The sequence below is a fragment of the Salvelinus fontinalis genome, chromosome 1 (assembly GCF_029448725.1).
Source record: "Salvelinus fontinalis isolate EN_2023a chromosome 1, ASM2944872v1, whole genome shotgun sequence".
Lineage (NCBI taxonomy): Eukaryota > Metazoa > Chordata > Actinopteri > Salmoniformes > Salmonidae > Salvelinus > Salvelinus fontinalis.
In genome coordinates this window covers 96613784-96631283 of record NC_074665.1, presented here as the reverse complement: position 1 = coordinate 96631283, position 17500 = coordinate 96613784, and the positions used below count along the sequence as shown (strand labels likewise).

At 45.3% G+C, this 17500-nt stretch overlaps 1 protein-coding gene across 18 annotated transcripts in view; it reads left to right on the top strand.

Annotated features, from left to right (window-relative positions):
• Positions 1 to 17500, top strand: part of jakmip3 (Janus kinase and microtubule interacting protein 3) — a 133561-nt gene that overhangs the window by 83928 nt on the left and 32133 nt on the right. For 9 of the 18 annotated variants that reach the window (XM_055936985.1, XM_055936988.1, XM_055936989.1 and 6 more), the window contains 3 exons: positions 10526 to 10744; positions 14796 to 14915; positions 17487 to 17500. The exon at positions 17487 to 17500 is cut by the window's right edge and continues 133 nt beyond it. In XM_055936985.1, the coding sequence (XP_055792960.1) occupies positions 10526 to 10744; positions 14796 to 14915; positions 17487 to 17500 (353 nt within the window). The remainder of the gene's footprint in view (positions 1 to 10525; positions 10745 to 14795; positions 14916 to 17486) is intronic. The other 9 variants (XM_055937003.1, XM_055936998.1, XM_055937023.1 and 6 more) reach the window with 4 other exon arrangements.

The following is a 17500-nucleotide window of genomic DNA, read 5'->3' as shown; positions in this document are numbered from 1 at the left end:
AGACAATGGACAGTGGATTTTACAGCTAACCCAGGCTGAGACAATGGACAGTGGGTTTTACAGCTAACCCAGGCTGAGACAATGGACAGTGGATTTTACAGCTAACCCAGGCTGAGACAATGGACAGTGGGTTTTACAGCTAACCCAGGCTGAGACAATGGACAGTGGATTTTACAGCTAACCCAGGCTGAGACAGTGGACAGTGGATTTTACAGCTAACCCAGGCTGAGACAGTGGACAGTGGATTTTACAGCTAACCCAGGCTGAGACAATGGACAGTGGATTTTACAGCTAACCCAGGCTGAGACAATGGACAGTGGATTTTACAGCTAACCCAGGCTGAGACAGTGGACAGTGGATTTTACAGCTAACCCAGGCTGAGACAGTGGACAGTGGATTTTACAGCTAACCCAGGCTGAGACAGTGGACAGTGGATTTTACAGCTAACCCAGGCTGAGACAGTGGACAGTGGATTTTACAGCTAACCCAGGCTGAGACAGTGGACAGTGGGTTTTACAGCTAACCCAGGCTGAGACAGTGGACAGCAGTCAGTGGGTTTTACAGCTAACCCAGGCTGAGACAGTGGACAGTGGGTTTTACAGCTAACCCAGGGGTCAAAGGGGCAAGTGCAGATTTATGTTGCTTGTAGGAATGGAGTGCATCCCAAATGGCACCTTATTCCCTATTAAGTGCACTTCTTTAAGCCACATGGTCCCTGGTCAAAAGTAAAGCAGAGTATAAGGAATAGAATGCCATTATGGACTCAGAGTCATTGATCCATGCCACAGCAACTGTCTCCATTCATCTAGTGAGTAACGTTAGCCCCCTCATTTAGGCCTGCCTGCTGATCACCATGGAAACTCCATCGCCCGGGCACTTCACTGGCATCATCAGCGCTGTGTTGATGATTCATGGGGATTTCACACCTAAAGCCCACAGAGCTGTTTATTATGGTCTGGCTGGGTTACTTGGTGACTGTTTTGCTTGGTGACTGGGTGGCTGAGTGACTGGGTGGCTGAGTGACTGGGTGCTGGGTGACTGGGTTACTGGGTGCTGGGTGACTGGGTGGCTGAGTGACTGGGTGACTGGGTGACTGGGTACTGGGTGGCTCGGTGACTGGGTTACTGGGTGCTGGGTGACTGGGTGGCTTGGTGACTGGGGGGCTGGGTGACTGCGTGGCTCGGTGACTAGGTGACTGGGTTACTGGGTGCTGGGTGACTGGGTGGCTCGGTGACTGGGTGACTGGGTGACTGGGTTACTGGGTGCTGGGTTACTGGGTGGCTCGGTGGCTGGGTGACTGCGTGGCTGGGTGGCTTGGTGACTGGGGGGCTGGGTGACTGGGTGACTGCGTGGCTGGGTGACTGCGTGGCTCGGTGACTGGGTGGCTGGGTGGCTGGGTGACTGGGTGGCTGGGTGACTGGGTGGCTGGGTGACTGGGTGACTGGGTGACTGCGTGGCTGGGTGACTCGGTGGCTGGGTGACTGGGTGGCTGGGTGACTGAGTGGCTGGGTGGCTGGGTGGCTGGTTGACTGGGTGGCTGGGTGGCTGGGTGACTGGGTGACTGCGTGACTGGGTGGCTGAGTGACTAGGTGAGTAGGTGCTGGGTGACTGCGTGGCTGGGTGACTAGGTGAGTGGGTGGCTGGGTGACTGGGGGACTGGGTGGCTAGGTGACTGGGTGACTGGGTGAGTGGGTGGCTGGGTGAGTGGGTGCTGGGTGACTGGGGGACTGGGGGACTGGGTGGCTAGGTGACTGGGTGACTGGGGGGCTGGGTGACTAGGTGAGTGGGTGCTGGGTGGCTGGGTGACTGGGGGACTGGGTGGCTAGGTGACTGGGTGACTGGGGGGCTGGGTGACTGGGTGACTGAGAAGAATAGTTAAAACACTTGAATATTACCTCTGGGCCATTCTCACTATATTTCATTGGTGATGCCACTGGCTGCTCCAAAATGCCATGGCAACTTATTCCCTGGCCATTAGTAATGCACTACATAGGGAGAATACGGTGTCGTTTGGGACAGCAAGTGTTTGTATGAATTATACCTGTTGTCACAGATACCCCAGTGTGGCTTTCTGACTGATCTAACCCACAATGGCCTGGTCAGTCTAGTGTTCTACTGTCTGTCTGATATAGTGGCTCTGTCACAGTCTAGTGTTCTACTGTCTGTCTGATATAGTGGCTCTGTCACAGTCTAGTGTTCTACTGTCTGTCTGATATAGTGGTTCTGTCACAGTCTAGTGTTCTACTGTCTGTCTGATATAGTGTCTCTGTCACAGTCTAGTGTTCTACTGTCTGTCTGTCTGATATAGTGGCTCTGTCATAGTCTAGTGTTCTACTGTCTGTCTGTCTGATACAGTGGCTCTGTCACAGTCTAGTGTTCTACTGTCTGTCTGATATAGTGTCTCTGTCACAGTCTAGTGTTCTACTGTCTGTCTGATATAGTGTCTCTGTCACAGTCTAGTGTTCTACTGTCTGTCTGTCTGATATAGTGGCTCTGTCATAGTCTAGTGTTCTACTGTCTGTCTGTCTGATACAGTGGCTCTGTCACAGTCTAGTGTTCTACTGTCTGTCTGTCTGATATAGTGTCTCTGTCACAGTCTAGTGTTCTACTGTCTGTCTGTCTGATATAGTGGCTCTGTCATAGTCTAGTGTTCTACTGTCTGTCTGTCTGATACAGTGGCTCTGTCACAGTCTAGTGTTCTACTGTCTGTCTGTCTGATATAGTGGCTCTGTCATAGTCTAGTGTTCTACTGTCTGTCTGTCTGATACAGTGGCTCTGTCACAGTCTAGTGTTCTACTGTCTGTCTGTCTGATACAGTTGCTCTGTCACAGTCTAGTGTTCTACTGTCTGTCTGATACAGTGGCTCTGTCACAGTCTAGTGTTCTACTGTCTGTCTGATACAGTGGCTCTGTCACAGTCTAGTGTTCTACTGTCTGTCTGATATAGTGGCTCTGTCACAGTCTAGTGTTCTACTGTCTGTCTGATATAGTGGCTCTGTCACAGTCTAGTGGTCTACTGTCTGTCTGATACAGTGGCTCTGTCACAGTCTAGTGTTCTACTGTCTGTCTGTCTGATATAGTGGCTTTGTCACAGTCTAGTGTTCTACTGTCTGTCTGATATATTGGCTCTGTCACAGTCTAGTGTTCTACTGTCTGTCTGTCTGATACAGTGGCTCTGTCACAGTCTAGTGTTCTACTGTCTGTCTGATATAGTTGCTCTGTCACAGTCTAGTGTTCTACTGTCTGTCTGATACAGTTGCTCTGTCTCAGTCTAGTGTTCTACTGTCTGTCTGATATAGTGGTTCTGTCACAGTCTAGTGTTCTACTGTCTGTCTGTCTGATATAGTGTCTCTGTCACAGTCTAGTGTTCTACTGTCTGTCTGATATAGTGGCTCTGTCACAGTCTAGTGTTCTACTGTCTGTCTGATATAGTGGCTCTGTCACAGTCTAGTGTTCTACTGTCTGTCTGATACAGCGGCTCTGTCACAGTCTAGTGTTCTACTGTCTGTCTGTCTGATATAGTGGCTCTGTCACAGTCTAGTGTTCTACTGTCTGTCTGATATAGTTGCTCTGTCACAGTCTAGTGTTCTACTGTCTGTCTGATATAGTGTCTCTGTCACAGTCTAGTGTTCTGCTGTCTGTCTGATATAGTTGCTCTGTCACAGTCTAGTGTTCTACTGTCTGTCTGTCTGATACAGTGGCTCTGTCACAGTCTAGTGTTCTACTGTCTGTCTGTCTGATATAGTGGCTCTGTCACAGTCTAGTGTTCTGCTGTCTGTCTGATATAGTTGCTCTGTCACAGTCTAGTGTTCTACTGTCTGTCTGTCTGATACAGTGGCTCTGTCACAGTCTAGTGTTCTACTGTCTGTCTGTCTGATATAGTGGCTCTGTCACAGTCTAGTGTTCTACTGTCTGTCTGATATAGTGGCTCTGTCACAGTCTAGTGTTCGACTGTCTGTCTGATATAGTGGCTCTGTCACAGTCTATTGTTCTACTGTCTGTCTATCTGATATAGTGGCTCTGTCACAGTCTAGTGTTCTACTGTCTGTCTGTCTGATATAGTGGCTCTGTCACAGTCTAATGTTCTACTGTCTGTCTGATAAAGTGGCGCTGTCACAGTCTAGTGTTCTACTGTCTGTCTGTCTGATATAGTGGCTCTGTCACAGTCTAGTGTTCTACTGTCTGTCTGATTTAGTGGCTCTGTCACAGTCTAGTGGTCTACTGTCTGTCTGATACAGTGGCTCTGTCACAGTCTAGTGTTCTACTGTCTGTCTGATATAGTGGCTCTCTCACAGTCTAGTGTTCTACTGTCTGTCTGATACAGTTGCTCTGTCACAGTCTAGTGTTCTACTGTCTGTCTGATATAGTGGCTCTGTCACAGTCTAGTGTTCTACTGTCTGTCTGATACAGTTGCTCTGTCACAGTCTAGTGTTCTACTGTCTGTCTGATACAGTTGCTCTGTCACAGTCTAGTGTTCTACTGTCTGTCTGATATAGTGGCTCTGTCACAGTCTAGTGGTCTACTGTCTGTCTGATACAGTGGCTCTGTCACAGTCTAGTGTTCTACTGTCTGTCTGTCTGATATAGTGGCTTTGTCACAGTCTAGTGTTCTACTGTCTGTCTGATATATTGGCTCTGTCACAGTCTAGTGTTCTACTGTCTGTCTGTCTGATATAGTGGCTCTGTCATAGTCTAGTGTTCTACTTGCTGTCTGATACAGTGGCTCTGTCACAGTCTAGTGTTCTACTGTCTGTCTGATACAGTTGCTCTGTCACAGTCTAGTGTTCTACTGTCTGTCTGATATAGTGGCTCTGTCACAGTCTAGTGTTCTACTGTCTGTCTGATATAGTTGCTCTGTCACAGTCTAGTGTTCTACTGTCTGTCTGATACAGTTGCTCTGTCTCAGTTTAGTGTTCTACTGTCTGTCTGATATAGTGGTTCTGTCACAGTCTAGTGTTCTACTGTCTGTCTGATATAGTGGCTCTGTCGCAGTCTAGTGTTCTACTGTCTGTCTGATATAGTGGCTCTGTCACAGTCTAGTGTTCTACTGTCTGTCTGATATAGTGGCTCTGTCACAGTCTAGTGTTCTACTGTCTGTCTGATATAGTGGCTCTGTCACAGTCTAGTGTTCTACTGTCTGTCTGTCTGATACAGTGGCTCTGTCACAGTCTAGTGTTCTACTGTCTGTCTGATATAGTGGCTCTGTCACAGTCTAGTGTTCTACTGTCTGTCTGTCTGATATAGTGTCTCTGTCACAGTCTAGTGTTCTACTGTCTGTCTGATATAGTGGCTCTGTCACAGTCTAGTGTTCTACTGTCTGTCTGTCTGATATAGTGGCTCTGTCACAGTCTAGTGTTCTACTGTCTGTCTATCTGATATAGTGGCTCTGTCACAGTCTAGTGTTCTACTGTCTGTCTGATATAGTGGCTCTGTCACAGTCTAGTGTTCCACTGTCTGTCTATCTGAAATAATGGCTCTGTCACATTGATGACAACTGTAATGTTATTTTAGTAGAAGACCGGTAAGTGAGGACGATTCAAATGTCTGGTTTATATTACTGTCAGTGACATCTACAGACAGAACACTGGAAATTAGAGATTAGATACTGTTTAATGAATAAATTTAGACACATATCCTAACAACAGTCTCATGTACAGGTTTCCCCTAGTTTATAACCTAACAACAGTCTCATGTACAGGTTTCCCCTAGTTTATAACAGAACAACAGTCTCATGTACAGGTTTCCCCTAGTTTATAACCTAACAACAGTCTAATGTACAGGTTTCCACTAGTTTATAACAGAAGAACAGTCTCATGTACAGGTTTCCCCTAGTTTATAACAGAACAACAGTCTCATGTACAGGTTTCCCCTAGTTTATAACAGGACAACAGTCTCATGTACAGGTTTCCCCTAGTTTATAACAGAACAACAGTCTCATGTACAGGTTTCCCCTAGTTTATAACCTAACAACAGTCTCATGTACAGGTTTCCCCTAGTTTATAACAGAAGAACAGTCTAATGTACAGGTTTCCCCTAGTTTATAACAGAACAACAGTCTCATGTACAGGTTTCCCCTAGTTTATAACAGAACAACAGTCTCATGTACAGGTTTCCCCTAGTTTATAACAGAACAACAGTCTCATGTACAGGTTTCCCCTAGTTTATAACAGAACAACAGTCTCATGTACAGGTTTCCCCTAGTTTATAACAGAAGAACAGTCTAATGTACAGGTTTCCCCTAGTTTATAACAGAACAACAGTCTCATGTACAGGTTTCCACTAGTTTATAACAGAACAACAGTCTCATGTACAGGTTTCCCCTAGTTTATAACAGAACAACAGTCTCATGTACAGGTTTCCCCTAGTTTATAACAGAACAACAGTCTCATGTACAGGTTTCCCCTAGTTTATAACAGAACAGTCTCATGTACAGGTTTCCCCTAGTTTATAACAGAACAACAGTCTCATGTACAGGTTTCCCCTAGTTTATAACCTAACAACAGTCTCATGTACAGGTTTCCCCTAGTTTATAACAGAACAACAGTCTCATGTACAGGTTTCCCCTAGTTTATAACAGAACAACAGTCTCATGTACAGGTTTCCCCTAGTTTATAACAGAACAACAGTCTCATGTACAGGTTTCCCCTAGTTTATAACAGAACAACAGTCTAATGTACAGGTTTCCCCTAGTTTATAACAGAACAACAGTCTCATGTACAGGTTTCCCCTAGTTTATAACAGAACAACAGTCTCATGTACAGGTTTCCCCTAGTTTATAACAGAACAGTCTCATGTACAGGTTTCCCCTAGTTTATAACAGAACAACAGTCTAATGTACAGGTTTCCCCTAGTTTATAACAGAACAACAGTCTCATGTACAGGTTTCCCCTAGTTTATAACAGAACAACAGTCTCATGTACAGGTTTCCCCTAGTTTATAACAGAAGAACAGTCTCATGTACAGGTTTCACCTAGTTTATAACAGGACAACAGTCTCATGTACAGGTTTCCCCTAGTTTATAACAGAACAACAGTCTCATGTACAGGTTTCCCCTAGTTTATAACCTAACAACAGTCTCATGTACAGGTTTCCCCTAGTTTATAACAGAACAACAGTCTAATGTACAGGTTTCCCCTAGTTTATAACAGAACAACAGTCTCATGTACAGGTTTCCCCTAGTTTATAACCTAACAACAGTCTCATGTACAGGTTTCCCCTAGTTTATAACAGAACAACAGTCTCATGTACAGGTTTCCCCTAGTTTATAACCTAACAACAGTCTCATGTACAGGTTTCCCCTAGTTTATCACAGAACAACAGTCTCATGTACAGGTTTCCCCTAGTTTATAACAGAACAGTCTCATGTACAGGTTTCCCCTAGTTTATAACAGAAGAACAGTCTCATGTACAGGTTTCCCCTAGTTTATAACAGGACAACAGTCTCATGTACAGGTTTCCCCTAGTTTATAACAGAACAACAGTCTCATGTACAGGTTTCCCCTAGTTTATAACAGAACAGTCTCATGTACAGGTTTCCCCTAGTTTATAACAGAAGAACAGTCTCATGTACAGGTTTCCCCTAGTTTATAACAGGACAACAGTCTCATGTACAGGTTTCCCCTAGTTTATAACAGAAGAACAGTCTCATGTACAGGTTTCCCCTAGTTTATAACAGAACAACAGTCTCATGTACAGGTTTCCCCTAGTTTATAACAGAAGAACAGTCTCATGTACAGGTTTCCCCTAGTTTATAACAGAACAACAGTCTCATGTACAGGTTTCCCCTAGTTTATAACAGGACAACAGTCTCATGTACAGGTTTCCCCTAGTTTATAACAGAACAACAGTCTCATGTACAGGTTTCCCCTAGTTTATATTTTTTATAATTTCCTTTTATTTAGTGAGTTTCTCTATTGGCTTCCTAACAGGTTGATTTGTTATGTAGCTTCGTGAGTTTCTCTATTGGCTTCCTAACAGATTGATTTGTGATGTAGCTTTAGTGAGTTTCTCTATTGGCTTCCTAACAGGTTGATTTGTTATGTAGCTTCCGTGAGTTTCTCTATTGGCTTCCTAACAGGTTGATTTGTTATGTAGCTTCCGTGAGTTTCTCTATTGGCTTCCTAACAGTTGTTATGTAGCTAAATGCTAGCTGGGCTGCGACTGTTGTGAATAGAAGCATACAGATATCTAGAAGAGCTGGGTCATGTGTGCTTTTCTCAGGACATCACCAGGACTATTTCATGTCGTTTCACTGAGATTGAGTTGTTGGGATCTTGTTGAATGTGATTCTAGACTGTGGTTGCTGCCAGGCAACACAAGTGTGATCTGTAAAATGAATGAAGCATTGATTCCAGGAAAGAAACAGTACATCTGGGGGGGGGGGATCTTATTGTGTTTCTGATGTTTAGTAGCTACAGGATGCACCAAGGAAGCGCCTGTTCTCTGAATGGCCAATCAAACAGGGCAGGGCTTGTCTCTGGTCTTGCCAACCTTTTTTCATGGCCTCGGCTGAACAGAACAGGAGCCTACTGTGTGTGTGCATGATGTGGCTCTCTGTGTGTGTGTGACTTATATGCATGCACACTCATGCTCGACTGAGCTCATCTGTTCTGTTCTCCTCTATTTTGTTCTCCTCTGTTCTCCTCTCCTCTGTTCTCCTCTGTTCTCCTCTGTTCTCTTCTGTTCTCTTCTGTTCTGTTCTGTTCTCCTCTCCTCTGTTCTCCTCTGTTCTCCTCTGTTCTCCTCTGTTCTCCTCTGTTCTCTTCTGTTCTGTTCTGTTCTCTTCTGTTCTCCTCTGTTCTGTTCTCCTCTCCTCTGTTCTCCTCTGATCTGTTCTCCTCTGTTCTGTTCTACTCTTTGGTGTTCTGTTCTACTCTCCTCTGTTATGTTCTGTTCTGTTCTCCTCTGTTCTGTTCTCCTCTGTTCTGTTCTCCTCTGTTCTGTTCTCTTCTGTTCTGTTCTCCTCCATTCTGTTCTCCTCTGTTCTGTTCTCTTCTCCTCTGTTCTCCTCTGTTCTGTTCCCCTCTGTTCTGTTCCTCTTTGTTCTCTTCTGTTCTGTTCTCCTCTGTTCTGTTCTCCTCTGTTCTGTTCTCCTCCATTCTGTTCTCCTCTGTTCTGTTCTCCTCTGTTCTGTTCTCTTCTGTTCTTTTCTCTTCTGTTCTGTTCTCCTCTGTTCTGTTCTCTTCTGTTCTGTTCCTCTTTGTTCTCTTCTGTTCTGTCCTCCTCTGTTCTGTTCTCCTCTGTTCTGTTCTCCTCTGTTCTGTTCTCCTCTGTTCTGTTCTGTTCTCTTCTGTTCTGTTCCTCTTTGTTCTCTTCTGTTCTGTCCTCCTCTGTTCTGTTCTCCTCTGTTCTGTTCTCCTCTGTTATGTTCTCCTCTGTTCTGTTCCCCTCTGTTCTGTTCCCCTCTGTTCTGTTCCTCTTTGTTCTCTTCTGTTCTGTTCTCCTCTGTTCTGTCCTCCTCTGTTCTGTTCCTCTTTGTTCTCTTCTGTTCTGTTCTCCTCTGTTCTCTTCTGTTCTGTTCTCCTCTGTTCTCTTCTGTTCTGTTCTCCTCTGTTCTCTTCTGTTCTGTTCTCTTCTGTTCTGTCCTCCTCTGTTCTCTTCTGTTCTCCTCTGTTCTGTTCTCCTCTGTTCTCTTCTGTTCTGTTCTCCTCTTCTGTTCTGTTCTCTTCTGTTCTGTTCTCCTCTGTTCTGTCCTCCTCTGTTCTCTTCTGTTCTGTTCTGTTCTCCTCTGTTCTGTTCCCCTCTGTTCTGTTCCTCTTTGTTCTCTTCTGTTCTGTTCTCCTCTGTTCTGTTCCCCTCTGTTCTGTTCCTCTTTGTTCTCTTCTGTTCTGTTCTCCTCTGTTCTGTTTTCCTTTGTTCTGTTCTCCTCTGTTCCCTTCTCCTCTGTTCTGTTCTCTTCTGTTCTGTTCTCCTCTCCTCTGTTCTGTTCTCCTCTGTTCTCCTCTACTCTTCGGTGTTCTGTTCTGTTCTCCTCTGTTCTGTTCTCCTCTGTTCTGTTCTGTTCTCTTCTGTTCTGTTCTCCTCTGTTCTGTTCTGTTCTGTTCTCCTCTGTTCTGTTCTGTTCTGTTCTCCTCTCCTCTGATATGTTCTCATCTGTTCTGTTCTCCTCTGTTCTGTTATGTTCTGTTCTGTTCTCCTCTCCTCTGATATGTTCTCATCTGTTCTGTTCTCCTCTGTTCTGTTCTCTTCTGTTCTGTTCTCCTCTCCTCTGTTTTGTTCTCCTCTGTTCTGTTCTCTTCTGTTCTGTTCTCCTCTCCTCTGTTCTGTTCTCCTCTGTTATGTTTCCTCTCCTCTGTTCTGTTCTCCTCTGTTCTGTTCTCCTCTGTTCTGCTCTGCTCTGTTCTCCTCTGTTCTCCTCTGTTCTCCTCTGCTCTGTTCTGTTCTCCTCTGTTCTGTTCTCCTCTCCACTGTTCTCCTCTCCTCTGCTCTGCTCTGTTCTCCTCTGTTCTCCTCTCCTCTGCTCTGTTCTGTTCTCCTCTCCACTGTTCTCCTCTGTTCTCCTCTCCTCTGTTCTGCTCTGCTCTGTAGATGGATGAGATTAAGGTAAAAGACAGAGCATGCTGTGTGCTGGGGAAGGAGCTGGGGGTTCAGGCTGGACACACTCAGAGGCTCCAGCTGCAGAAGGAGGCTGTGGATGAGCAGCTAGCCCAGATCAGAAGCAGGGAGGCTGGGGCAGGAGGACACCTCCACAGCCCCAAAAGAGACGCTCCTTACCCCAGTGGTGCAGGAGACACCTCAGAGAGCCTCGTAAGCAATCTAACTCCCTCCATCTCGCCTCTAACTGCTGCTTAATGCAGGCTATCCCTCCATCTAGCTTCTAACTGCTGCTTAATGCAGGCTATCCCTCCATCTAGCTTCTAACTGCTGCTTAATGCAGGCTATCCCTCCATCTAGCTTCTAACTGCTGCTTAATGCAGGCTATCCCTCCATCTAGCTTCTAACTGCTGCTTAATGCAGGCTATCCCTCCATCTAGCTTCTAACTGCTGCTTAATGCAGGCTATCCCTCCATCTAGCTTCTAACTGCTGCTTAATGCAGGCTATCCCTCCATCTAGCTTCTAACTGCTGCTTAATGCAGGCTATCCCTCCATCTAACCTCTCACTGCTGCTTAATGCAGGCTATCTATAGCCTTACCTCCACAAACGCAAGGCCTTTTGTTGCATCTGCAACTTTAAATCTAGCTAACGTGTTTATTTTGCTTTCTTTGTGCTTCACCTTCTTTATCTGTTTCTAGATGCTTAAATGGAGTCTAGAGAACTGCCCTGGCTGAGCCTAGATGTTCTCTATTCCTCCACTCAGCACCAGTCCTCTCACCTTCCTTTACTGTCTATTACTGCACCCAGCACCAGTCCTCTAACCTTCCTTTACTGTCTATTACTGCACCCAGCACCAGTCCTCTCACCTTCCTTTACTGTCTATTACTGCTCCCAGCACCAGTCCTCTCACCTTCCTTTACTGTCTATTACTGCACCCAGCACCAGTCCTCCCACCTTCCTTTACTGTCTATTACTGCACCCAGCACCAGTCCTCTAACCTTCCTTTACTGTCTATTCCTCCACCCAGCACCAGTCCTCTCACCTTCCTTTACTGTCTATTCCGCCACCCAGCACCAGTCCTCTCACCTTCCTTTACTGTCTATTACTGCACCCAGCACCAGTCCTCTCACCTTCCTTTACTGTCTGTTCCTCCACCCAGCACCAGTCCTCTAACCTTCCTTTACTGTCTATTACTGCACCCAGCACCAGTCCTCTCACCTTCCTTTACTGTCTGTTCCTCCACCCAGCACCAGTCCTCTCACCTTCCTTTACTGTCTGTTCCTCCACCCAGCACCAGTCCTCTCACCTTCCTTTACTGTCTGTTCCTCCACCCAGCACCAGTCCTCTCACCTTCCTTTACTGTCTATTCCTCCACCCAGCACCAGTCCTCTCACCTTCCTTTGCTGTCTATTACTGCACCCAGCACCAGTCCTCTAAACTTCCTTTACTGTCTATTCCTCCTTCCTTTACTGTATATTCCTGCACCCAGCACCAGTCCTCTCACCTTCCTTTACTGTCTATTACTGCACCCAGCACCAGTCCTCTCACCTTCCTTTACTGTCTATTACTGCACCCAGCACCAGTCCTCTAAACTTCCTTTACTGTCTATTACTGCACCCAGCACCAGTCCTCTCACCTTCCTTTATTGTCTATTACTCCACCCAGCACCAGTCCTCTCACCTTCCTTTACTGTCTATTACTGCACCCAGCACCAGTCCTCTCACCTTCCTTTACTGTCTATTACTGCACCCAGCACCAGTCCTCTAACCTTCCATTACTGTATATTCCTCCACCCAGCACCAGTCCTCTCACCTTCCTTTACTGTATATTCCTCCACCCAGCACCAGTCCTCTCACCTTCCTTTACTGTCTATTCCTCCACCCAGCACCAGTCCTCTAACCTTCCTTTACTGTCTATTCCTCCACCCAGCACCAGTCCTCTAACCTTCATTTACTGTCTATTCCTGCACCCAGCACCAGTCCTCCCACCTTCCTTTACTGTCTATTACTGCACCCAGCACCAGTCCTCTAACCTTCCTTTACTGTCTATTACTGCACTCTGCACCAGTCCTCTCACCTTCCTTTACTGTCTATTACTCCACCCAGCACCAGTCCTCTCACCTTCCTTTACTGTCTATTACTCCACCCAGCACCAGTCCTCTCACCTTCCTTTACTGTATATTCCTCCACCCAGCACCAGTCCTCTCACCTTCCTTTACTGTATATTCCTCCACCCAGCACCAGTCCTCTCACCTTCCTTTACTGTCTATTACTCCACCCAGCACCAGTCCTCTCACCTTCCTTTACTGTATATTCCTCCACTCAGCACCAGTCCTCTTACCTTCCTTTACTGTCTATTCCTCCACCCAGCACCAGTCCTCTCACCTTCCTTTACTGTATATTCCTCCACTCAGCACCAGTCCTCTTACCTTCCTTTACTGTCTATTCCTCCACCCAGCACCAGTCCTCTCACCTTCCTTTACTGTCTATTCCTCCACCCAGCACCAGTCCTCTAACCTTCCTTTACTGTCTATTACTGCACCCAGCACCAGTCCTCTAACCTTCCTTTACTGTCTATTACTGCACCCAGCACCAGTCCTCTCACCTTCCTTTACTGTCTATTACTGCACCCAGCACCAGTCCTCTCACCTTCCTTTACTGTCTATTACTGCACCCAGCACCAGTCCTCTCACCTTCCTTTACTGTCTATTACTGCACCCAGCACCAGTCCTCTCACCTTCCTTTACTGTCTATTCCTCCACCCAGCACCAGTCCTCTCACCTTCCTTTACTGTCTATTCCTCCACCCAGCACCAGTCCTCTCACCCTCCTTTACTGTCTATTACTGCACCCAGCACCAGTCCTCTCACCTTCCTTTACTGTCTATTCCTCCACCCAGCACCAGTCCTCTCACCCTCCTTTACTGTCTATTACTGCACCCAGCACCAGTCCTCTCACCTTCCTTTACTGTCTATTACTGCACCCAGCACCAGTCCTCTCACCTTCCTTTACTGTCTATTACTCCACCCAGCACCCGTCCTCTCACCTTCCTTTACTGTCTATTACTCCACCCAGCACCAGTCCTCTCACCTTCCTTTACTGTCTATCAGCAGATACGATGTTCTCTGTTGTTGAAAGATGTCTTCTGCACCACTGAATAAGGAATTCTTGAGATGTTTATAGATGGTTTTGTTACGATCTCGTTCTTTCGTCTTCAGCTCTTGATTTTAATATTTTCACCTCATAAATATATATATATGAATCTCTGAATTTTCAACACAGTGGATACAAAAGACTGCACATTTCAATTTTAATTAATTTTAATTTTATAAATATTTTACAGCAAATTCCTTGTAATCAAATTTACACACGTCACCATTCCCCGTTAAAGAACTAAATGTTTTATGTCCTAGCTGTTCTTTCAGCACCAATCCAAGCCTGCCTGCTGTGCACCAGTCCGTGGCCTGTGACTTCCTCATTCTATAAGCACATCACCTGAACGCCTTCACACTGTCACCAATATTCACACTCCCTCACACTCACCTCCTCCTGCTTCCAGACTAGACACCTGTTTTTTCAACAGGCTACTTACTTATTATTATCAGCATACCTCTCAATGTAGGTAGTCTCTTCTCACAGCTGCCGAGTCTGAGCGTCAGGAGTCAGGAGTAGCAGGGACCAGCTTTGGGGTCATTTCCAATTCAAGTCAGTCAATTCAGGAAGTAAATTGACATTCCAATTCAATAATTGAAAAAAAAAAGACTTCTCAATAAACTGAGAAGGAGAAGATATTTATTTTAAAATGTTAAATTCCAATAATAATTTCCTGAATTGACTTCGTTCATTTCAAAAGGAGCCCAACCCTGATGAGTAGCAAGCAGGGCTGCACTGTAATATACACTAGCGACCGTAGCCTATAGAAAAGTGCTTTCATTTTCACGGCAGAAAATGGATGGATGTTTTTCATTTTTCTGTTTATTATTTGTTCTGCGTAAGAATGAATGTACCCACTGCACACTTCATTACACTGTTATATAGAGAGAGAGAAAAAACCATGTCAACAGGAACCCAGAAGTGTCCAGGTGTATTTTACCACATGAACTGACGTTTCCACATGGAGTGTTTACAGTGAAGGTCCATAGGGTTTTAGATACATTGGGTTCAGTGGGTGAGGCCTAATATACTGTAATAATATGGCCTATAGGGGTCTGGGGAGGGTGTATGAGGTTTTCCCCCAGTAATCTGCAGTCGGTGTGGGTTTCAGGAACAGCAGTTGGATGACAAGGAAGCTCGGCGCTTCCAACTGAAGATCTCTGAGCTGAGTGCCATCATCCGCAAACTGGAAGACCGCAACGCCCTCTTGTCAGAGGAAAGAAACGAACTGGTGAGCCCTTCTGACGTCTTCCAATCACAAGTATCATGCTGCTACAACTGAGTGTATTGGTGTGTCACCCAGTGATAGAAATGGCTGAGGAGATGATCTTTTGGTATTGTTTTAAGGTATTCTGACTGAAAAGGATTTTAAGCCTTATCTTTTGCAGAAGATATAGTCCTAAAAAAAATTACAAAATGGTGTACTGCACACAACACATACACACACAGCTTCCTGAAGAAAAATGTCAATATTGTCACGATCGTCGTAAGAAGCGGACCAAAGCGCAGCGTGGTTTGAATACATTCTTCTATATTTAATGAAGAACACTTAAACAAAAAACAACAAAACTAATAAGATGAACGTGACCGCTATATAAACACTGTGCTAACATGCAACATAACATAGACAATAACCCACAACCCACAGTACAAAACAGGCTACCTAAATATGGTTCCCAATCAGAGACAACGCAAAACACCTGTCTCTGATTGGGAACCATATCAGGCCAAACACATAGAAATAGACAAACTAGACAATACAACATAGAATGCCCACTCAGTTCATACCCTGACCAACCAAAACATAAAACATACAAAGCAAACTATGGTCAGGGCGTGACAAATATTCACTTTCTATCACAATCCTCAATTTGCTATAGCCAAGGTTAGGGTTAGGGTTAACCCTAAATGTTGTCAAGACAGTGAAGACATTTCAGTCATCCTAGGAGTTATCTGATAGGTGACAATACGTCCTCTGGTGATAAGATATTCTCCACTAGCCTGCTACACTGTTAACACGTAAGTCACAGGTCTTGCCAGAATTAAATACTGACTCTACTATGTGATTTAAACTACTGTTTCTGCTTCTGGCACAACAACAGGCTTTGGTATTGGATCAGTTTGGTTCTGGAACAACAAAAGGCTTTGGTATTGGATCGGTTTGGTTCTGGAACAACAACAGGCTTGGTGGTGGATCATTGATGTTATGGTAAAATATGGTGGTGGATCATTGATGTTATGGTAAAATGGGGTAGTTGATCATTGATGTTATGGTAAAATATGGTGGTGGATCATTGATGTTATGGTAAAATATGGTGGTGGATCATTGATGTTATGGTAAAATGGGGTAGTTGATCATTGATGTTATGGTAAAATATGGTGGTGGATCATTGATGTTATGGTAAAATATGGTGGTGGATCATTGATGTTTTGTTAAAATATGGTGGTGGATCATTGATGTTATGGTAAAATATGGTGGTGGATCATTGATGTTATGGTAAAATATGGTGGTGGATCATTGATGTTTTGTTAAAATATGGTGGTGGATCATTGATGTTTTGGTAAAATATGGTGGTGGATCATTGATGTTATGGTAAAATATGGTGGTGGATCATTGATGTTATGGGGCTATTTTGCTTCCACTGGTCCTGGGGCCCTTGTTAAGGTCAACGGCATCATGAACTCTACCAAATACCAGGACATTTAACCAAATACCAGGACATTTAACCAAATACCAGGACATTTAACCAAATACCAGGACATTTAACCAAATACCAGGACATTTAACCAAATACCAGGTTGCGTCTGGATCTTTCAGCAAGACAATAACCCCAACAACACACCAAAATCCACAAAGAAATTGTTAATTGACCACCAAAAATCAACATTTTGCAGTGGCCACCTCAGTCTCAAACATGTAGTTTGAATTGGAAAAGGGCAGTTCATAAGAGCAGACGAAGGATATCAAGGATCTGGAGAGATTCTGTATGGAGGAATGGTCTAAGACCCCCCCAATGTACTGCTCATCTTTATCAAGGGTGCTGATAGTTGTGGACCTGACTGTGTGTGTGTCTGTGTCTAGCAGCAGCGCCTGCGAGAGGCAGAGGGCCCCTGGTGGACCAGAACAATAATGATGACGTGTGTGTGTGTATGTGTGTCTCTGTGTGTGTGTGTGTGTGTGTGTGTGTGTGTGTGTGTGTGTGTGTGTGTGTGTGTGTGTGTGTGTGTGTGTGTGTGTGTGTGTGTGTGTGTGTGTGTCTGTGTGTGTGTGTGTGTGTGTGTGTGTGTGTGTGTGTGTGTCTGTGTATCTGTGTATCTGTGTGTGTGTCTGTGTATCTGTGTGTGTATCTGTGTGTCTCTGTGTGTGTGTGTGTGTGTGTGTGTGTGTGTGTGTGTGTGTGTGTGTGTGTGTGTGTGTGTGTGTGTGTGTGTGTGTGTGTGTGTGTGTGTGTGTGTGTGTGTGTGTGTGTGTGTGTGTGTGTCTGTGTGTGTGTGTGTGTGTGTGTGTGTGTGTGTGTGTCTGTCCGTCTAGCTGAAGCGCCTAAGAGAGGCAGAGAGTCAGTTTATGCCCCTGCTGGACAAGAATGATACTGATGGTGTGTCTGTGTGTCTGTCCGTCTAGCTGAAGCGCCTAAGAGAGGCAGAGAGTCAGTTTATGCCCCTGCTGGACAAGAATGATACTGATGGTGTGTCTGTGTGTCTGTCCGTCTAGCTGAAGCGCCTAAGAGAGGCAGAGAGTCAGTTTATGCCCCTGCTGGACAAGAATGATACTGATGGTGTGTCTGTGTGTCTGTCCGTCTAGCTGAAGCGCCTAAG